The sequence below is a fragment of the Artemia sp. Qi Xiang Cuo genome, chromosome 1 (assembly GCF_049724085.1).
Source record: "Artemia sp. Qi Xiang Cuo chromosome 1, ASM4972408v1, whole genome shotgun sequence".
NCBI classification, from domain to species: domain Eukaryota; kingdom Metazoa; phylum Arthropoda; class Branchiopoda; order Anostraca; family Artemiidae; genus Artemia; species Artemia sp. Qi Xiang Cuo.
The window spans coordinates 56185070-56208902 of record NC_142794.1 but is presented as its reverse complement, the minus strand read 5'-3'; the positions used below and the strand labels follow the sequence as shown (position 1 = coordinate 56208902).

General features: G+C 36.0%; 1 protein-coding gene across 1 annotated transcript in view; it reads left to right on the top strand.

The window, feature by feature from the left end:
* Window positions 1-23833, top strand: part of LOC148956506 (uncharacterized) — a 397828-nt gene that overhangs the window by 356139 nt on the left and 17856 nt on the right. The window contains exons 9-11 of the mRNA XM_089108420.1: window positions 3792-3997; window positions 17408-17592; window positions 20496-20598. Of these exons, the coding sequence (XP_088964546.1) occupies window positions 3792-3997; window positions 17408-17592; window positions 20496-20598 (494 nt within the window). The remainder of the gene's footprint in view (window positions 1-3791; window positions 3998-17407; window positions 17593-20495; window positions 20599-23833) is intronic.

Genomic DNA, 23833 nt, shown 5'->3' with positions numbered 1-23833 from the left:
AGGAATTCTCTCCCGTACATCTAGCAAAAAAGTGTTTTTTTATCATTAAGTTAAATTTCTGTGGGTACTTGTCTGTTAAACGGAAACCACCTAATCCTACTGAAATATACCAAAACATAATGATAATGTAATACTTTAGAAACAAAATTATGGGAACAGCGACAAATAATTATGGAAAGCGGGCCGTGCAGAACGCAATATATTAAATACATAACCTAACCCCTAACCACCTTTAAATATTTAATTAAAATATAGCTAAATCGTAGTTTTCTCACTAAAAACAAGCAAATCATAACTAATTTCAGAAAGGAAAACCGGTTTTTAGATCTTAGACAGCGTAATTCTTGAGTGTTCCGTTTAACCAACAAGTACCTTTCTGTGCATCAAAGTATAAACACATACTGAACAAGTACTGACAAAACCTATCCTCTCCACACAAAAAAAGTGACCCTTTGTCCGCGTCTCCGGAGACGATATCATACCTATGCGAACCCTGCGACTAAATCACAAGTTCCGTAGGTGATTATACTTGTTCCGTAAAAGCTGTATTAAATTTAATTTGTTGGCTCGGAGCGATTAAGTAGTACAACATTTTCCCTCTAGAGGCGCTGAGGTACGCGGGGTCACTTTTGGAGTTTTGACTGTACTTGTTCAGCAGATGATTATACTTTGCTGTGCATTAACATTATTAAATCCGTGCAGTACATGACCCACGGCAATGTTTAACCAAAGGTTGGACCAGACGCTTGGGATATTCTTGAAACGTTGAAAATAAACCCATAAATGTTGAAATGGCATCTGTTCAGGCGCAAAAATCTCGTTTTTACATCCTAAAACTCCAATCCCTCCCTCCATCTATTTGTGCATTTCTCCCCTTGAATTTGTGTTTTTATATTTATTGCTATTCTAGAAAAATAGCAGTAGTTCTAATCAGTTTCTTGTATTGAAACATTGTGTTCTTGTTAAAAATACTTTCTAAGACCACACTGGCTATACATGACGTATGAAGCTAAGAGAGGAAAGGAAATAATAAATGATAAATAAAAATTCATAGAACCACTATGGATTTAGTGGTTCTATGAATGGTCATAGAACAATCTGCTTTGAATAGTTTCCACCTAAAACACTCCCTCTGGTTTCGTTTCGTTGATGATATTCTTTCTGTTTGGGAACATGGACAGGACTCTCTTGGAGATTTTTGGTACATTTAAATTCTTTTGATTCAAACCTCTAGTTCACAATGGAACTAGAAGATTCAGGACAGCTGCCTTTCTTGGATGCTTTAACTATAAAAAATACTCCTAGCTTTGAATTTTCTATATACAGAAAGTCGACCCACAATGATCGGTATACCCTCCTTCTGTGAAGAGAGGAGTAATAATCTCTTTAGTCGACAGAGTTTTAAAAATCTGTTCACGTAATTATGTATATTCTGAATTAAATTATGTCAAAGACATTCTTTTCTGCAATGGCTTTTCTAGTAAAGCTTATTGAAAATATCATAAATAGACGATTAAAAAAGATAAAACAAGAAAATAGGGAGCCCGTCCCCCTTGATTCAGTCGTTCCGGCAATTGAGAAAAAAAACTTTCACCACTCTACCATACATCTCAAAACTTAGCGATAAATTTGGAAAATTTTTTAAATAAACACAATCTATCTGTTTCTTTAAAAAGTGAACAAAAAGTTGAACATTTTTTCAGCTCAGGAAAAGATGAAACTGACCATGTACTAGGTAGTGTTGCCTATAGAGTCCCGTGATCATGTGGGAGATTTTACAGTGGTAGGACCCATCAATAACTAGGTGAACGTTTGCATGAACACAAAACTTCAGTAGATAAAGTCCCTGAGATTGAAAAATAAAAATGACAACTTTGTTTCCGCATTGGCCCAGCATATTTTCGAAAATCCTCCACATCTTGTTCTTTTTGAGGAGGCAACTTTGATATCTACTGTAAATGGCTTACCGCAATCTTTCAAAGAGGTAATTGAGATAAAAAAAAAAAATAATTTGGTTATAAAAAAGAGCACCTGACGCCTTTAATTAAACCCAGTTTGTGGAGACATAATGCTAAAAGACTCATCTTAAACTAATGCCCATTCTAATTTAACAGAACCTAGTAACCTGTCTAATGACAACCTGAAATAGCAGAGGAGCGAAACGTATTACTAGGATAACATCATCGCGCAATCTCTTCGATAAAATCATTTTTTTTATTGGTTTCGGCTTTGGTATTTTATTCAGTGTTTGTTCGGATCGTGTGTAGTGTACTCTAAAAGGATAGATTTTTTTTTTTTTTTTTTTTTTTTTTTTTTTTTTTTTTTTTTTTTTTAGCACTAAGGATCACTTGGCTGAAGTCCTAGTTGAAATACTTGCTTGTTTTTCGTTTTCTAATTTTCCAACTGGCTGACAAAATCCTCGTTTTCTCACCCTTTTTTAGTTTTATATATCATTTATTATTTCCTTTCTTCTCTTAGCTTCATCCGTCTTGTTAAAAATTTTGAGAATTGATCCGTTATAATCCTGATCACCCTAAATAGTGGCTGTTTGTATAGATAGATAGTCCTGTAACCAAATTAAATGAAAAAAACAAGTTTTTTTCAACTGAAAGTAAGGAACGACGTTAAAACTTAAAACGAACAGAAATTATTCCGTATATGAAAGGGACTGTCCCCTCCTCAACGCCTCGCTCTTTACGCTAGAGTTTTTTATTGTTTAAAAAAATAGAGTTGTGAGAAAGTCAACTTTTGATGGGTAGGATTAAACTTGATGAAACTTATATATTTGAAATCAGCATTGAATCAGCATCTGATTGTTGTGATGTATTTATTGGCATCAAAAATTCCGTTTTCTAGAGTTTCGGTTACCATTGAGCCGGGTCGCTCCTTACTTACAGTTCGTTACCATGAACTGTTTGATATAGTCATTGGTTGTGTCTATGCAAGTTCAACTAAGGGTGACAATTGAGGTTTGACAGTGAATTTCTGCCTTGACAAACTGGTTACCCTCGAGTGATTGGCAGAGGGTAAATATAGCTAAATGGCTATCCTTTTTGAAAGATCACCCTTTCAGGAATACCTATACGGAATACCTTTATCCTTTATGTAGTTCGTCAAAGTTCTATGCGTCTGGTCTTACCCTAAATGAGGACAATGTAATTGTCTTTAATCCTTTTAGCTTTTAATGGTACCCTGTCTATTTTTTAATTTGTTTCGTGTTGACTTTGTATTGTTTATTCTCTTTTGTCTGCTTTTTTTTTTTTTTTTTTTTTTTTTTTTTTTTTTTTTTTTTTTTTTGCATGAAAGATGCCACAGAGCGAAAGAAATACGTATTCCTAGTGGTTTTTATCGTTTATTAGTTTTGTTTTATTTCGTCTTTGTTTCATTGAAAAAAAAACTGTGTTCTCATGATATAGTTGAATAAATTTAAAAAAAAACAAACAACAAAACGATCAAGCCTGTTCTCGCATATTATGGATTTCAGTAGCTATAATAACATGGTATTTGGACGATGGCTAGACTTTCTGAAAATTTGATGCTATTATTACTACTATTAGGCTACTCCAAAAAATATCTTTAGGTTTATTATAAACAAAAATAAAAACAAAATCACATGAGACAAAATCCAAAGAGATAGTATATACCGTTAGGGAGCATTAATGAAAACAAAAAATCTGAAGAAGCTGTGGAATCTAAATAAAAAACAAAACATTTAACTTTGGCTAAAAAGGGAGTTTAATGTTAAGATTGATCTTGCTTTGAATTATGAAATTAACAAACATTCTGTCTAGATGACGTTTTTGATGGGGATAATTCGTCACTAGCAACTTCTTCGCCGTCCATTCGTCGTGAAGGATTTAAAGGCGGAACTTGGGCAGGATCAAGCACTGCCTCCACACCCCGATTGTCGGCAGTGACGTCTGATACAACTTCTGAAGGTAGCGAACGAAGTTTTCTTGGCACTCCGAAGTTGAGGGGATCTATATTTGGATTATCAGTAAGTATCTTTTAAAATGTCCAGCCATGCATTTGTTATGAAGTAGATTTACGCGTATTTATGTTTATGACATTCCTAATTGAAAGGATTATTTTAAAGAGTGTCTTTATTTTTTATTAGAAACAGTATTATAAATTATTCACAATCTGCCACTTGTATAGCTTACTTCAGAGATATCCCAGACTGGGACTTCTAGAGTAGGGTTGCTATAGCAGCCTAAGTATAAACCGGGAAATTAGGAGTTAGGGACCGAAAATCCCCATGTACAGGGAAAAAACCTACTTGTCACCATTTTCCCTTTGTTTTGTAGACATGTCAAGTTAAAATTATAGAAGGAATTGAATATCTACAACGTAGAATGTACAAATGAAGCGCTGTTTACTTACTATGTTTTCCAGATTTTTCACCTTATGTAGCAGGTCCGGCTCACCCATAACATACTTACGAATTTCTGAACTTGTCATTTTGTAATCAAACTTGCATTGAATTGTGCTTTCAACCGTGTCTACATGAATTTGAAGGTTGTTAAGTTCTTCAGTTAGTTGTGCAGCTATTAAAGGGACCATTTTTTCCACATTGGCGTTATGATTAGGGATAAGTATTGGCACATCAAAATCCGAATATGTTTTTTTTTTTTCAAAGTCTCTTGAAAAACAAAAATTTAATTATTTTTGGTGCATGTCTTTTTCGTCCCGCCATTTTTTACTTCTTCTTTGTCCTATAAATTCTTCGAGGTATGATATTCTTCAGATGTGTTGTCAATAATAACTATTCCCTATTATTCCCTACATTGCGGTGGCAATAATAACTATTCCCTATTATTCCCAACATAACTATTCCCTACATCGCGGTGGGGCAGCGAGATTTATCCATAAAAATGCGATATGTTTTGTGAGTGGAAAACCCCAGTGATATAAATATTCCAAAGCCGTTCTGTAATAGTTATTAATTTCATCGTCAAATAACCTTTTTTAATTTGAATGCTGATGGTTTTTGGTTATTTGTCATTTCAGTTTGAATCCCCAAATTCAAGACTAATCACGAGTTTTTAAATTAAAAATAGTTGTTTTTGATTTTTATATTTTCTTTATTTTTCTTCTGAAGTAAAAACGATAGGCTATGTAAAATAAAATAAAAAAATAAAAAAATATGACAACGGGTGGGTCCAGAAATCGACTGTCGCTTTGGGCGGTCTTATTTTAGCAAAAAAAAAAATCTTTCAGTGATTCCAACAGTTACAAAATACGTTCAACCGCCAAGGGTAATGCGAACCACTTAGTTCTTGAGTGGGATTGTAAATTAGTATAAGTGACACCTTTGCCTGACAAACGATTTAAGGCGTTGATTAGATAGCCTACTGTAAATATCGAAAAATATTTGTAAATCTTGGGTACCACTCAGTGGTGGATCCAGGGGGTTGAGGGGGGCGCGCGCCTCCTAGCGTAGTCTAAAGTAGTGTACTTTACTTAATTAACTCAAGTTTGCGTCACTTAAACTTGCTCCTAACACAAGTTTATCGGATCAATCTATTTTGCCCCCCCCCCCAAAAAAAAATCCTGGATCCGCCCCTGGTACCACTGATTCCATTTCAACTAAAAGTATGTCTGCAGATGTCGATGCTGTATTATCGAAAATCTTGTTCGTCTTCTAAAGTTTCTGTTAGCATTATCAGCGTTGTACGTGATTGACTTTTCCAATGAAATATTAAGTTCTTCAGTGTAATTATGCAGAAAGAAACAATGGTTTCTGATGTCATGTTTCTCAAAGGGTTCAATTCCTTCAGTTTCAACTGCATACCATCAGTTTTCAATAAATACAGTGTAAGAATGGGAAATAATTTTTAAGCGTCTTGAATAGATACATTGGTTAAAATTCAGTATAAAGTTGAATTGTCTCTACTTGTTGCAGTCTTTTGCGCAGAATATGGTGTTTTTTTTATTATTGTTATTATTATTTCTGCATCTTTTGTTCGTGCACTTGATTGTTTCCCGGCAATTTTTGAATCAGGATAAAGAGTAGCGTTCAATTCAGTGTTGCAGGCCTAGAGAGTTTTAAGGCTAATGATAATTCTGCCACAGACACTAAAGTATCATTTGGCGTGTTTTCTCTCAACATATATGATAAACATCTTGTGAAGTAGAAGCTTCGGATGCCTTAGAATTATGTTCATTAAATTATTGAGGATGTTCTATTGATTATATAGAAGGCTAATAATTGGTAAAACCTACTTTTACATTTTAAACAAAATGTAAGTCGAGGTTGCGTAATCTTGAATGACAATGACAATTCCTTGACTAATTCAACTAAAAAACGTGGTTTTCCAATAAAAATAAAAAAGGCAGTTGATTGCTTCAAAGGAGCATAAATTGGCTTATAGGGGGTATATAGATAAAATAGAACAGAAATTACGACAAAAAAATTGAAGTAAAACTTCAGATGAATGGGAATTACCCAAGTATTTGTGACGAACAATTGGTTCTTAAAAGGAAGAGAGTTTGATGAAATTTGGTGCCATATTTAATTTGTAAAATTAAATTCTAGACGACTTGTCTTGAGAACTATTTTATATAAAATCTTTTTTATATGTTCAATTCCATATTTTATATAGAATTATTTGACTGGTTATCTCTGTTCGTTTTTAGTTCGATCAAACAGTTCGTGGTACCGAATTGTAAGTAAGGAGCGATTCGGCTCAACAGTAACCGAAACTCTAAAAACTTGACTTTCTGATATAAATAGATACATCAAAAGAATTGGCTTATTATGCTGATTCAAAATGTATAGGATTCATCAAGTTTAATGTTACCCATCAAAAGCTGCGAGCCTGAGAAAATTTGCCTTTTTTTCGAAAAAGGGGTTAAACACCCCCTGAAAGTCAAGGAATCTTAAGAAAAATCACACCATCAGATTCAGCGTATCAGAGAACCCTACTGTAGAAGTTTCAAGCTTCTATATACAAAAATGCGGAATTTTGTATTTTTTGCCAGAAGAAAGATGTTCATTTGATTTAATCTCTTTTTCGCTGGGGAAACCGTATCGAACTAATGATCCTAGAAGATCGTGAGAGGGTACATTCGAACGGAAACTAAAAGTTTTAGTGCCCTTTTCATGTGACCAAAAAGATTGGAAGGCAACCATTCCGCTCCCATTCCGCGCTCCTTTTCCCCCAAAGTTCACTTATCCCAATTTTGAGATATCCATTTTGTTCAGTATAGTTAAAAAATTCAAAAACTATATCTTTAAGGGTAACATGATCCTGCAACCAATGGAGAAAGGGCTGTGAGTTATGAAATTTGCCCATTGTTTACGCATAGTAGGCTATTTGTTATTGGGAAGTATATAGACCTTTTTCGGGGGAGGGGGATTTGTGCTTGGGGTAGGTTTATATAGGGAGAATTTTACATGGAGAGGAAATTTGGGGGAGTTAGCTTTCAAGAGGAAATTTTACACTGGAGGGGATTTGATAGAATTCCTATGCAAAATTCTTTTTATTTGTCTTACTTTCTCTTTGCCAACTCATTTTTGCATATTGGAGATGTTCCGGAGGAATTGTCCGGGGAAAATTTCAGCGGGTTTTGATTTTCGGGAAAAATTTTCCACGAGAGGGGGGGGGGATTCCCAGAGTGATCAGAAAAACGATCAGAAACGAAAGTCTTTTTCAAATCAAAGTATGCTAAGGTGAACTTTTTCAAGCTGAATCGTCCGCAAGAAATTTGTTGTTGGGGGGGGGGGGAATTTTCAGCGAGGATGGAATTGTCTGGAGGGCATTTTACGGGGGGGGGTGCGTTAAATGTGGGAGGAACTTTCCATGGTGGAGTTTCTCGTGAGGGGAGGCAATTTTTCATGGAGCGTGAGCCAGATTTACCAGAATTGTTTGGAAAACGATCAGAAATTAAACAAAAAAACAACAAGTTTTTTGTTTTTTCAACTGAAAGTAAGGAGCAACATTAAAAATCAAAACAAAAATAAATTATTTCGTACATGAAGGGGTTGCCCTCTCCTCAATATCTTGCTCTTTACGCTAAAGTTTGATTATTTTTAAAAAACAATTTAGAACGACTCCTTTAAAGAACTAGTTTTTAAGAACGATTCCTGAAACACAAAGGCTGTTTAGTTAGAATAGGAAGCTTTTTTAAAAGTGCTAAAAGCTTTAGCGTAAAGAGCAAGGTATTGAGGAGGGCCTAATCCCTTTATATACGGAATAGTCTCTGTTCGTTTTGAGTTTTAATGTTGCTCCTTACTTTCAGTTGAAAAAACTTGCTTTTGTATACAAAATCTTATCGTAATTAACTTATACTCGTTTTAACTTTTAAACTTGCTCTGTGGTTTTCGTGGGAAAACCGTGTTTTTTTTAGTGCAATTGCTTTTCTTCTTTCATTGACATAATATTTGTGTGCTGTGATAGTAGTAATTTTGCCTAATAAACTTAGTTGTTTTTAATGATTATACTAATCTTCTTCAAACTGTAAAACTTCTCCGAATTATGGACTCACGCAATTTCTCACTGGTCATTGTAAATCGAATTCTTTTTTGTTTAGAAATAGTAAAAGCAATGGTTAAACCTGTGTTTGCGGTGATGAAGAGACTTTATTTCTTTATTAAATATAAGGCGATGTACGGTGTACGGTGAGCCAAAATCAAAACCTGCATTAATTAAAAAACGTTCAAAAATCAAATAAAAAAAACAAGTTTTTTCTAACTGAAAGTAAGGAGCGACATTAAAACTTGAAACGAACAGAAATTATTCCATATATGAAAGGGGTTGTCCCCTCCTCAACGCCTCCCTCTTTACACTAAATTTTTTTATTGTTTTAAAAATAAAATTGTGAGACAGAGTCAAACATAAGCGTAAAGAGGGAGTCGTTGAGGAGGGGACAGCCCCTTTCATATATGGAATAATTTCTGTTCGTTTTAAGTTTTAATGTCGCTCCTTACTTTCATTTAAAAAAAACTTGTTTTTTTTTTTTTAATTTCTGAACGTTTTTTAATTAATGCAGCTTTGATTTTGGCTCACCGTTCATGAATAATTAAAACGAAATTTGCATGTTAATTTTACTTTTGTTTTGGCTAAATGGCATTTTCGATATTTTGTTCTGACGTAACTTAAGAATTAACTTACGTAACGAACTTCTATATTCGTATATTTTTATTACATGTGTTAGGGGGTTTGCCCCCTAGTCAATACATCACTCTTTACGTTAAAGTTCAAATTGTGTTCCAATTCTTTAAGAATGACCCCTTAATCACAAAGGCCGTTAATTAGAATAAATAGCTCTGATAAAAGCACAAAAAAAACTTTGGCGTAGAGAGCGAAGTAATGACTAGGGAGCGAACCCAATCATATACATAATAATTTCTGTTCGTTTTAAGTTTTGATATTGCTCGTTACCTTCAGTAGAAAAAAAAATTTTTTTTGTTTAACTTCTGATCGTTTTTTAAATAGGGCTGTGAATTCCGGTGCCCCCTTCATAGTAATGTCCCTTCCTCTATGGAAAGATCCTCCCACGTAACCTCCGATCAACCCCCCAGCTACTAGAAAAAATCCCCCCTGAAAACTTCTGTATGCTTCCCAATAACCAATACTATATGTAAACAATGGGCGAAGTTCATAACTTACAGAACTTCCCCCGGAGACTGTGGGGGATTAAGTGATCCTCAATGACATAGTTATTGTATTTCTGACCATGCTGAACAAAATGGCTATCTCAAAATTTTGATCAGGTGAATCTGGGAAAAGAATGAGCGTGGGAGGGGGCTTAGTTGCCCTCCATTGTTTGGTCACTTAAAAAGGGCAATAGAACTTTAATTTCCGTTCGAATTAGCCCTCCCGCGATATTCTAGGACCACTGGGTCGATACGATCACCCCTGGGGAAAAAAAAACAAACAAATAAACACGCATCCGTGATCTTTCTTCTGGCAAAAGATACACAATTCCACATGTTTGTAGATAGGAGCTTGAAACTTCTAAAGTAGGGTTCTCTGGTATTCTGATTCTGAGGGTGTGATTGCCATTAAAGTTCTATGACTTTTAGGGGGTGTTCAGTTTGACTAGCTATTTGTTTTATCTTTTTATTCACACTTCTGATGTTTTTGTACTCTGTTTTGTAGATTCGGTTGTGAACTACTCTGTACGGGTTTGGTTACTGAATTTAATCATTAACTCACTCATTCAGGGTTTGTTGTACCGCTTAATAAAGTAGTCGTACTAAGAGTGGAGGCTGTAGAAGTAGGAGAATCAGTCCTGTGTAAATCGTCGGAGTTTTCGGGGAAGGGGTGATGGAATCAGTCTTAGCATGACTAGTAGGGATAGCTTTAGTTACAGTAGCTATATGGGGGTGTGATTCTGGTTAGGAGTTGTCGTGGTAGGAAAAGTGGTCAAAGGTAAGGCCGTTGTAGGAGAAGTCCAGGTTGGCATAGTAGGGGTCAGAATAATCCTGGTCGGGTAGTAGTGATTGGAGTAGTCGGGGTAACAAATATTTTTACAAGAAACTGTTATTGTACGAGTGATGGGGGGGGTACCCGTGGGGCATTTGGTCGTCGGACAGTTATTGCTGTTACACCAGTACTAAATCTGAATATTTTTCAAAAATAAAGATTAAATAATCAAAGGTTAATAACGTTTTGTAAACCTAAATGCCATCAACTATCAAGTTGTAACTTAATTTTATAATTTAACTATTCCCTAAATAATCCCTGAATGGTTAAGAGGTGACGGAGAGGCAACATAATGACATGCTTGAAAATGGGGGAAGGGTGGGTGGATCCTACTCTTTGTCCCCGCTTGGAGCCGTCAAATACATACTCAAAAACTTTGTACGAAGCCATCAAGTTGTAACTTAATTTTATAAATTTAACTATTCCCTAAATAATCCCTGAATGGTTAACAGGTGACGGAGAGGCAAAATAATGACATGCTTGAAAATGGGGGAAGGGTGGGTGGATCCTACTCTTTGTCCCCGCTTGGAGCCGTCAAACACATACTCAAAAACTTTGTACGATTCGGATTAGAGCCAGGTGTAATATGATCGTAGTTTTCACTAAAGTGAGTCTGTGAAGCTCTTGTTAGAAATGGGTTACTTTATGTAATTTGTTGTCCGCACCCTTTGTGCTGCACTAATCATATCATCTCTGGAGTCATGTTACTAAAGCTTAATTTTGACCGTTCTGATTTAAATTGTTATCTTGAAATCTTGAACGGATTTAATTTGCCGTACTTGGATACTCGGGTAAAATTTGAGCGACGGCGCATGTACAACGTAGAATTGATTCTTGGTTAGTCCAGAAATTCGACTGGGACAAACCATAGTGACCCTTCAATCTTTGAAGAAAAGCCAAAAAATAACAGCTTTGTATGAAGTCCTAAGAAATGTGAACCTTTGGCATCGTTATCTTAGTAGATTCAAACTATTAAATGTGACATCACGTGCCAAATATTTGTAAAGAGTTTGACATAAGCCCAAAGTAAAGCTGTGGTAGTTGACGAATAATAATTTTGTGAAACAAAATATAAAAACCAATAGAAATCCATAAATTAGTTCTGTAAAATAAAAAAAGACTTAAAATATTGCGAAATGTATAGAAGGAAGTGGAGACGAATCTGCTGTTGAAAGCATAATTAAAAACTTCCAAATTTAAGTTGCCTTGAACCAAACAAGATGTCTCATGTAATGAATCAAGTGATATTTAAATGTGAATTACGGGCATTGATGAATTTCTTAGAAACATTTCTCTTGCACTAAATGAATGTGATAAGCTAACTACATTAAAGTTAGAATCAACAATGATTCCGAGCAGCCTGCAACAAAATACCCCTCTCATAATAAGCCCCGATAAAATTTGCTTTTCAGGAATATAGTCAGTGTGTTGACAAATGGGTTTTATCACCAAAGCTATAGTTCCAATAAAACAGTACAATCCAAACAAGCCACTGGAGTGGGGTTAGGAGCTGGAGCAAGAAGATTTATTTACAACTTCAAGGTTTCTATTGGCATGGTCACTGTTTATTTGCAACTTCAAGGCTTCTATCGGCATGGTCACTGTTTATTTGCAACTTCAAAGCTTCTGTTAGCATGGGTACTGTTGAAAGCTCTAGCCATGGAATTAGCAAGACTTGTCGTGCATTTTCCAAAATATCAGAAAGAAAAGCAACATTATATCAACTGGTTTTCCCTCTTGGCTGTCCCTCAGCCATTAAAGGATGAGCGTATTCTTACGCTACCAATAGCGCATACTAACAAACCGAAATGATTTACCTTGAGAAACAACAAGCCCCCGTAGCATTATGATCAAGGGTCACACGACTGGTGGATTGAAACAGTTCAACTGTTTGATAGCAAGTGAGTCCATGTTATGTCACGGACTCACTAGGATTCACATAAATGAATGTTGCAAGCAGCGGAAAGAATGAAAAGAACCTTTAAAGATACAAACTGATGTTTCAGGGGTCTTTGTGATGAAAGAATACGTTAGATATATGAGTAGAGTAGACCCATTCAATGTACTCCTGGAACTAAATAGGATTGACTTCAAGATAATAAAATAGTATATGCGAGACCTCTTCTACATGCTGATTCTTAGTATCGGGAAAGCCATCTACACTAGTGAGTGTGCATCTAGACCAAAACATCATTGGTGCTCAGTGTGCTCCCGTTCAGCTTTACCTTGTCTCGTTGACTGATCCTTGGTGCCCCAGCCGCAAAATAAGGTAGGGGCATCTCTATGAAAACAACAGTTCCTTCAGCCTCTAAGAATTGAAGATTAGATTCTCCACCTGATACTCGTGTTAGTTCTGAAGACGTAGATCAACCTCGGCCCTTTACGCTAGAGCTTGGCTTCTTTCCCAAATGCTTTAAAAGCGAATGCTTTAATACAAGAGCAATAAGAATGGGGTCAACAGAATTTTTCAAGATGCATTGAAACAGTAAATATTTATTGATGCACATTTGCTTTAAACAGTAAAATAGTTTTGTTTAAAGCAAATGTGCATCAACAGTAAGTAGTTTTGAAAGCAAACAGTAAATAGTTTTGAAAGCAATTGGTAAGTAAAACGCTTGCTTTTGCCAATTGGTTATACCTATTGCACTCATAAATGTGTCCAGTATGGTACACATTAACCTTAATGTGAAAAAATATTTCGGTACTTGTATGATATAACTCCGACCACTCAAGTTGTTCATTCATTGACGCATTGTAGAAACGATTTTTTTCGTTAGTTATTTTCAGCTTAGCGTGAGACAAGACAAAGAGAAGTGATAGAATAGATGGGAAATAATAATTTGGGCTATATATTTGCACATTAGGGGGGGGGGTCGGTAAAGTATTTCGACAATGTGAAGTCAGAATACAATTATTACTTCATAATATGCAGAATAATTACACCTAACACAATAGGTATGCAGACCCGCTTTACTTTACCAACCCATCTCCCCCCCCCCAATGTGCAAATATATAGCCCCAATTTGTTTCGTGATAACGAACTGTAAGTAAGGAGCGACCCGGCTCAATAGTAACCGAAATTCTAAAAAAAAAACGGAATTTTGATACCCATAGATATATTAAATGAATCGGCTTTTTATGCTGATTTTAAATGTATAAGTTTCATTTTTCACGCTATCCATTGATGTCAATGAGTATGAAAAATATTTCCTAATTTTCAAAAAAAAGGAAAACAGCCCTTACAACTCAAGTGACCCCAATGAAAATCACACCATCAGATTCAGCGTATCAGAGAACCCTGTTGGATAGGTTTCAAGCTCCTATCCGCAAAAATGTGGAATTTTGTATTTTTTTTTTTTTTTTTGCCAGAAGAAAGATAACGGATGCGTGTTTTTTTGTTTTTTTTTCAGGGGTGATCGTATCGACACAGTGGTCCTAGAATATTGGGAGAGGACTCATTCAAACGGAAATTGAAAGTTCTAGTGCCCTTTTTAAGTGACAAACAAAATTGGAGGGCCAGATTTCCTGGAAGTATTTAAAAAATGATCAGAAATTAAATAAAAAAACAAGTTTTTTCAACTGAAAGTAAGGAGCAACATTAAAACTTAAAACGAACAGAAATTATTACGTATATAAAGGGGGTTGTCCCCTCCTCCGCACCTCGCTCTTTACGCTAAAATTTGAATTGTGTCCCAATTCTGTAATAATGACTTCTGAAACACAAGGGCCATTTAATTAGAACAATAAGACGCTTTTTTAAAAGTACTAAAAAACTTTAGCGTAAAGACCGAGCTGTTGAGGAGTGGGCAACCCTCTTTATATACGTAATAATTTCTGTTTCTTTTTAATTTTAATGTTGCTCCTTAGTTTCAGTTGAAAAAACTTGTTTTTTTTTTATTTAATTTAATTAGGATTGAGCGTCAGAGAAACAAGTTCTACTTAGATGAAGAATATTAGGTCGGAGCTCTATCATACAAGTACCAATGTGTTTTTTTTAAGAATGTAAATTATTACAAATGCTAGGTCTACAAGAGTTGGAAGATGTTTGGACATAATTTCTTTAAATTTAGTTCATTTTCTGTTTGCTTATTTTGTAACGACGGAAAAAAGTTGCCAAGCCATTCCTTTTAAGCAATTTCCTTTTATTTCTTCTTTGATAACAATTAGCAACAGAATTTCTCATGACAAAGACTAGCAATTACCTGTTTGCAATGCAGCCTCGAGCTGAGATTTCGTGCCAGCTAGTTTCAATTGACCTTCCTACAGGTTTTTAAAGATGTATTTTGAGGAAAAGCGATTTATATAGCAGGTAGCTCTGAAACTGTAATGAAACCTTTTTTTAGTTTTGGCTTTGACCCTTCCATATTTGCTGAAATTCATTCAAACCTGCGGTACCTTTAAAATTGTATTAGATGTATACCATTCCTTCAAAACAATTTTGTCCGTCTCAGTGTCGGCGGATCACCTCAAAGATAAAGGGTCCATTAGCGAATTCTCACAGGGGACTAGCTGTTGAGAATTTGTGGTTTAAGAGGGAAATTTCACTGAAAATATAGTAAAATTTTACTCCCTTTTTGTCGGCCGGTTTGTCAATCAAAGCGGATGGCACCACAGGCCATGGGCGTACGTAGCTTGTTCTCTAGGGGGGGGGGGGTCAGCCGATTCTGTGATGAAGGGTGGCGGGGACTGAAGTTATATTGGCAGTTGAAAAAAATCTTACATTGCCAGCAAGGTATATCATACCTATGAAATCTTTATTAATAAGTAATCATCAAATCATCAATAAGCTTCAGCATTAATCTTCTTGGATTAAAGCTAAATCTCTCCAAGACTTTATGGATAATTGCTTCTTGTTTGAATTTTATTCTGTCATTCCATCTGTTTATTTACAGCTTTTTCAACCATCTACCTTTTATCGACTGCTTTTTTAGCCATCTGTTTTTTTTTTCTTCAGCCATATCTATTGTAAATTTGAAGTTCTAGGGGGCAGACGACCCCCCCCTTCGTATGCCCATGCCACAGACCCCTCCCATAACGGCCAAATTACTCGAATGATTATTTATTTGAACTGATTTTGTGCCTTTTCCGAACAGGTGTGCAAGAGTATTTTTAGATACTGCCCTTTCCTGAACTTTAAAAAGAAAATTCATCTCCATTTCATCGAAAAACAAAATCCCTTCTTTCTGATGATTAAATTTTACTTAAAACTAAATATTTCCATTTCTGGCACTAAAAGGGAGGAATTGGATGATTTATTTAAGATTTTCGGGGAAAGTAGATGTCTCCTTTTAGTTTTCGTTTGTTATTCCCACAGTTTATAGAATTATCCAGTAAGTTTATCGCAGATCATTTCTGGTCTTCGTTCTCGGTGCGAACAAAAAGCTCCTCCCACTTATTTCTTCACTTATGGATCAGTGTGTTTGCGTCTATCAATGAGAAATGGTTACCAAGTGCATTATTCGTAATAGCTGGTTTCCACTTCTTTCCGATTGTTTCGCGTCTGACTTGTCTACCCGTGAAAAGATCTGACTTCACTTATGTTTATATCTGCAAAAACGTTCTCCGGAGCACTCGCACCCCGGTCCGGGTTTTTATAATGGGTGAGATAGAGAATGATCATACTGGATAATTATATAAACTGTGGTTATTCCGGTCTTATTCAAGCTCTACAAGACCGCCCAATATATACTAAAACTTTGGCCATACAAACTGAAAAAAAAAAGAGTTTACGATGGACGAGATAGGGTGGTTCTTAAGGGTATTGTATGGCCTTAATGAATAAACCTCTTTGTTTCCTTGAAATCTGGGATCTGTTCGAAGTGGTTACGCCCTATGTTGGCTAATATACACCTACGAGGATCCAACTTATGTGTACCTCTATGATATAGAATCTGTAACCCCTGGACATTTTTCTCTGGTTTCAAATGATTGCCCATCCGGATCTTCCATTATATCACAAAGAAATAACAATCAGATCAGAATTAAACACTTGTGCAAAGATTGAAATCTCCAGTAAAACATGTAATATATTTCAAACTTAAAAATAGTCAAGGTAGTGACTATTCATTAATTGAAATTAAACAAGCTAGCTAACCAATTTTTGGGGTTTGTATTTCTATATTTTTTGTTGTATATTTTTCTTTGTAAGATTTCCCTTTGCATCTTGCACCTGGTCTTCTAGGGGGAAGGGTTCTACCTCCAGTTCCTCGTCCCGCGGAAACCCTTACTAAGGAATAATTTTCACAAGTTCGGAAAGCAATAAAAGCGTTTAATTAGGGATTTTTTTAAAGTAATTGCAATTTATTATCCAAAATAAAACAGAGATAAAATCAATCGTTAGCACACCAAAAGCGTCGCTTGCGAGGGTGTCCTACTAACAAAAAAAAAGAAAAAAAGAAACAACAACAAGTATAATCTATAATAAGCAGAAGGGTGAAACCATGTAGCGAAAAAAAAAACTTACATAAATAATTCATACACAATAAAACAACATAATATAATGATCCCGAAGCAAAAAACGCGACCATGAGCTCTATGATGGTTCAATCGTATGAGGTTAAGCTGTGTAGAGCTTGACTCAGGGAATCTAGTTATTTAGACACTGTCTGGCAAGGCCGTACCCAGGATTTTTTTTCGGAGGGTGTTTTACTCAAAAAAAAATTTTAGGGGGGAGGGGGGGTTACACTTAAAAACTCAGAAAACGCCTACAAACTTTGTTTATATCTATTTTTGTTACGTTTTTACGAGTCAGACAAACATTTCGGGGGGGGATTCAAACCACCTACCCCCCCCCCTCTGGGTACGGCCTTGCCGTCTGGAAGCCCAGTGATTAATCGAAATGCGTTTCCAATGTTTATAATTAACTATATTTACGGTGCCTGGGCAACGAGTACGGTGTCAGAAATTTCAGCCAGGTTTTCTAATGATGCAGTACAATTCTAAGGAAATCACAAAAAAAATTCTTTTCTTTTTAGACTCGGAGTGACTCCCTGGCGAGTGTTTGCTCAGCTGCTGGTGATGTTAGATATGGAGCTGTTCCCGTTAAAGGGGAAGTCCAATTTGGGATCCATTATAACTATCGTCAAGCAGCTTTTGAAGTTGCAGTCAAGATGTGCAAGGATTTAGCACCCGTTGACACTAAGAGAAATAGATCTGATCCGTAAGTATTGTTTGAGCTTATAACGATGTATTTCTATATGCATGAGCCATCAAGAATAAATGATAATATCACTTTCTTTACCAGGCTAAAAACGACTTCGCCATTAATTGAAGTCATAGCATTAACGTCGAGGGGAGGGGGGTCGTCGGTCAGAGAAACCTTAAAGCGCTCAAGCCGACAAAATGAAAACTTCATGCTCCGAGTCTGACGTTCTTCCTGAAAACTATTCGCAAAGTCCGCATTGAAGACTACGTTTATGAAATCGAGTCGTTAAAGGATGCCAAGTTATCTAGACTTATGTTGCTAATTAGCTAAATATTAGAATAAAAAATTCATCTTTATTCGGAACTGGGAAGCTTCTAAATTTTTTCTGTACTTTTGAATTATACGAGAAACACTCGAGAATTTAGATCGCGAAGATCAGATAAACGCTCGAGAATTTGGATCGCGAAGATCAGATAGGACAATAACCGGTTAGTTTGGAATGCACAGTGATACAATATAGTGTCTTACCATGTATATTCAAATTAAGATTTGGGATTTGCATCCCGCCGTCATTTAAAATCATACTTAGCAGAGTACATGTGGCGGGCGGTAGTAAAGGTAGAAGGCAGAACTTACTTTAACTCGATTCTTAAGGACATTTCTGCGTTCTGCGCACATAATTTTAAGTTGTAGTTTTCACAATTTTGCTAATAAAGTATTATTTTTTCATCATATTTTGTTTTATCTCATTAACATTATCCAAACTACGCTTCTCGAGTGTTTCTCGTACAATGCATAAGTACCATTTTTTCTGTTATATTTTTTCTTGAGTGCCCTTGACATGATTAAGTTGGGTGTGTTATTAGCATGAATGACAGCTTACTTTAGATTCAGTTACAGGTTTTTGATTTATTTATTAAATATATTGTGAGCTTTATTTTTGATTGTATACTAAAGTATACTGGGCATTTGATAAAATTAATCTGTGGCTTTATTCTGTTTGACTGTTTTCAGAGACTTTCATTCGGCATTATTTGGTAAAAAGCGTTTTATTTCAAATGGTTCAAAATTTGTAAATATGCCCACCTTTTTACTGGATTTGTCCAATTTACCATCTGTTCAATGCGTTGTATGCCTGGGCATCCCTGCCATCCCCATGGTATAAGATCCAAATTCCAAGATAGCCATTTTAATCAGAACGGCCGAAAGCTTCACAAAACTTGTCTCTAGGAGTGACATGGTGCACCCGTTGCAGCCCCACGAGTAAAGGTCTCAAATTATGCAAATAGCTCATTTAAACAGACTTCATAGCTACACTGATTTCCAAGCATTTGGTATTTAAGGATTTCTGAGCTTGCTGATTACGAATTGGAGGCTAAAAGTCCAAAATCCAAATACCTTAAGTAAAAATTTCATAAACAGTATTTGACCATATACAATCAAAGTTGCCATTATAATTAGTATATGGCTAGTGATTTACATAATATAATTAGTAAGTATCTACAACGTATCTAGCCAATGACGCGAGGTTACAGAACGAGTAGCTGAAGTTAAAATTTCCCTGGAGTACTTATGCAGTCAGAGACTCACAGTGTAATTGGTTTTGGATCATCACAAGAGAGAATACTCCGTTTTGTGTCACATCAGGAGGATCAATTTGAAACTTTCGGAGAAGGTTTTTTTGGAGAAGCAAGGGGGCTTCTAATTTGGTGGCAAAATATTTCTTTCTCTAATCTTCACAAAAGAGGATATGCTACGGTTTTTTTGTCTTTTTATTCCTGTTGACCAACAGGCCTCGCTGCTAGTTTCAATATAAAGCTCAAATATGAGAACATTTTAGGTATAAAAATTTTACAAATACTTTGATTTTTGCTAAAGTGGATATTTTAGGACCTGTGGATTTTGATGTTTCAAAGTATTATTGCACTGTAGAAGCACAAAATGGAATGCTGTTATAGCCTATATATTTTGCAAACGGTATTTGATTTTCACCAAATTGGGACTTAGGGATTTTTCAACTTAGAGTACAGATCTGAGGCTAATGTGGCAAGAGAAACGTGCAAAACTAAAAGACCGTCCTTATACTCGTATATTTTCAACCATCACGTTTGATATCCACCAGAGTAAAATTCATCACTACTATTTTTACAATCGCTATTCCCAACCCGATGCTTACCCATACGCTTTTCTCATCTAGACTCTCCTACAACGACTACCATAATTAGGTGTATTGTTGATAAGGCTTAGTTGCCAAAATCACTACTATTAATATATGCCCAAAATATATTGACTAAACTATGAGCAAAACGAGCAGAAATTGGTTACATAATGTGTCAAAAACAAAACAGTCCATAATAAATATGAACGGAAGAATTAAAACTATAACAAACAGAAATCACAATGAACAATCAAGCCAAGCTTAAAACAATGAACAATTACTTCAGTTAATTGCTCTGCTACCGAAGGTTTCAAAAGGCTAGAAAATCTTTTTCGTTTTACTGATTGCAAAATGGGTTTTTGACAGTTTTCTTTTTTACTTTGTTGTTAAAAACTAAATGCTGCTCAAACTTCCAGGAATCTCTTTCTACATTAGTATATTTGAAATCCTGAAGTTAATTTTAATAATCTAATATACAATAGATTTCCATCACTCTTTTCTTCCTTTTAGAATGTTTGGGTCGTTTTTAAATTGAATGAGCTTTTAAATTGAATACTTCTTTCCGTGTAAAGAGTCTTTTTTAATTTATATTTTAATTGAGAGTTGAGAGCTGCTTTCAACACTACATTGCACCTATTACAGTTGCCATTATTTTCACTAATATTAAGTTATCTCCTTTCTCTATTAATCTTGCCTTATGATACTAATTTTTATTTTCATCATTTTAATTTTAATTTCATTTTTATTTTAATAATTTTAGATATGTAAAAGTCTACTTGCTACCTGATCGTTCCAAGAGTGGGAAAAGAAAAACTAAAGTCAAACGGCATACCTTGTCGCCGGTTTTTGAGGAAGTACTGAAGGTGAGGAAAATTATATTTAAGCATTCGGGGTTTCAACCTCGAAGTTCAACCGGTTTCAACCTGAGAATTCAACCTATTATTAAAAACAACTAATAAAATAAGAAAATAGGTGAAAAAACATTATTTGACATCTTTTCGAAACTACAATTTGCAGTCTACAACTTTAAACTCACCGCAGCAATCACGACCGAATGGTTCAACCCAACTTTCTCGTATGTTATTTATTTTGAATAATAGTTTTTCTTTTTTCTCAAAAGGCCGAATGGTTCAAGTAGTAATAGCTGGGTCATGTACTATAAAAGGGTTTGGTTGTTTGCAAAATGCTGTTTGGAAAGGTAGAGCTTCACGACATTGCATTGGATAAAATAGAGAAAGCAGTACTCTCACAAAATTTCTTAGAATGCTATTTTACTCTAAGATGCTAGCTCATCAATAGGGAAAAGTATAATCCGGACAAATTATCCATATCTAGTTCTTAAGCCACCTGTGTTGCTAAGGCACCTATCAGCTCATGACCTTACACTGAAACTCATGGCCGTAGCTAATAACCCTATCTAGACCTGATTTTCGCATAAGCAAACACGCGTGTTAAATGCGTCTGATCTCATATGTAAAAAGAATGCAACATTTTTCTTTGACTTTGTTGAGAAATGTTTTATGCTTCAATTAATATAAAGGTTTTTCTATGCTCATTTTCAGCTCTATTTTTAAATTTTCCTACGGAGACTTTGAAGCCTTTTAACTCTATTTTATAATCACCCCGACCCGCTGGACTAAAGCTTAGAAAATTGCCCCTTTTAGCCATGAATACCTATATCTTTATGTCGTTTCCTCACCTCGAATTGTATTCTTATAACCGAAAATTCCCACCCCTATTTTCTCATTCTGGCCTGATTATTTTCTCTTTTTTTTGATAAATTAACGGTAGCTTACTTATTGCCAAAGAGTAGGTAAAGGACTTCCTTTCATTGATTTTTTTTTTCTTTTCTCATTTTTAACTTTATTTTTGGAGTTTTTCTCCGAAGGCTTTTAATTTTTTAACTCTATTCAATGATAACCCCCATGCGCTGTACAAAACCTTGGACAACCCGTATTTCAGCCGAAAATACTTGTATTTTAATGTCCTCTTTTTACCTGATATTTTATTCTCTTCCCTGAAAATCCCCCACGCCCCATTTTCTCATGTAATGTGAAATTCTTATTTTCTTGTATCATTATTTAATTATGCAAGTGGAAAGGTATATTAACAGCTTGTATTTATGTAATCACGATAGCTGCTATAAAAATAACTTTTAGGTTGGAAAAGCCTTGCAGGCCTGTCTGCTACTCTCTGAATTATTCAATTTACAATATTTAGTTGTTTTTTTAATGATTGCCCCTGCACCTCTCAAAAGGGTGATTATTTTCTTTTTTCATTTTCAATTAATGATAGATTGTTTTCTCCAAATAATTGGTAAAAAATATTCCTTTTATTGATCTTTCTATCATAATTCTTAACCCTATTTTCTTAAAAAGGAATGATATTTAATCCCCCCACCTTCTCAAGACCCCTAAGAGAGCTTATGTGCTTCTATCACTCTTCAATTATAAACTAGTTTTTTTTCTATTGTTATTATTAATGATAGACAATCCTCCTAAAAACCCCAAAATATGGGGTTTACTTTTTAGTAAACCCCAAAAAATGGGGTTTACTAAAAACCCCAAGATACTCCGCCTCCACTGTAGTTACCAATTTTCCTTCAACTCTATTTTTATGTTTGCAGATGTAATAAGAAGCAACGATAGTATCAAAAATGAGCCAACAAAACCCCAAAAACTTCAAGGAAGAACCCTTCCCAATTTAAGAATCAAAACAAATGTCACAGGGCAAAAGATCTGCGTACGCTGCTACTACAACGGTTGACACACTGAAAGATAAGTCCGGAGAACTCATCCGAACAGAAGAAGGACGCATGGAACGCTGGCGAGAGCATTTTTCCGAGCTACTGAACCCTGTCAAACCCCCGTGTGATCTACCTGCCTTCTCGAGTGCTGCTAGTGAGCCCTACGCAGTAAACCTCGATCCGCCAAGTATTGCGGACGTACAAAAAGCGCTGAAGTGCATGAAAAACAATAAAAGTCCTGGAGAGGATGAGATCCCTTCTGAAATGTTCAAGTCCTCACCAACTCTACTATGCCACCTAACCGACCTTTTTGTCCAGGTGTGGACAACAAAGACCTTCCCAAAAGACTGGAAAGTATCAGTCCTCGTTCCGCTATACAAAAAAGGAGATAAGGCCATTTGCGGAAACTATAGAGGTATCTCCCTGATCGACCATGCCATGAAGATCTTCTGCGTCATTCTTTTAAATCTATTCAAAGACGCACGTGACATGTTAACCCGTCCTGAACAAGCAGGCTTCAGACCAGGCAGAGGCTGTCCAGAACAGATATTGACGATTCGCCTCATCCTTCAGCAGTACAGCAAGTTTCATCTACCCCTTCTCATCGCTTTTATTGACTTTGCAGCTGCCTTCGACTCTCTCATCAGAGAGGAGCTATGGAGAATTATGGATGAAGACGGTGCGCCACAGGAGATCATTGAGATACTCCGAAGTGCGTATAAGGACACTGAGACTTGCGTCCGTGTTTCCGGCAATGACACCCCTAAGTTTCCAGTGGAGTTTGGGGTAAAGCAGGGATGCCCCCTTTTGCCTATATTATTCAACTACGCGATAGACTGGATCATGTATAATGCAATGAAAAACCACAGTGGAATAGTCTTCGGACAAATAGCTGGTTTCTTCCAGTCCCTGACAGATGTGAACTTCGCAGACGACTTTGCTGAGATGGAAACTACCGCCGCCAGCCTACAAGACGTGATCAATGTTACCTCTGTGGTCTCAAAGTACATTAGACTGATAATCTGTGGCACAAAGACTAAAGTATTGGCTCTCCACCAACCTGCTCCTTGCCAAGTTACCCTCGACGGTGAGCCAATAGAAAGCGTTGAGGAATTCAAGTATCTTGGCTCTGTCATAACACCAGATGGCGGAGCTGAAAGGGATATCTCTGCCCGCATAGCAAAAGCCTGGGGAGCCTTTACTAGTCGGAAAAAAGCATTATGGACCAGACAGGAGATCTCAACCAAAACAAAAGTCAGAATCTATGGTGCAACTGTTCGAGCAGTACTACTGTATGCTTGGGAGACATGGCCGATCAAGACTGAAGATGCGAGAACTTTGGATGTGTTCGA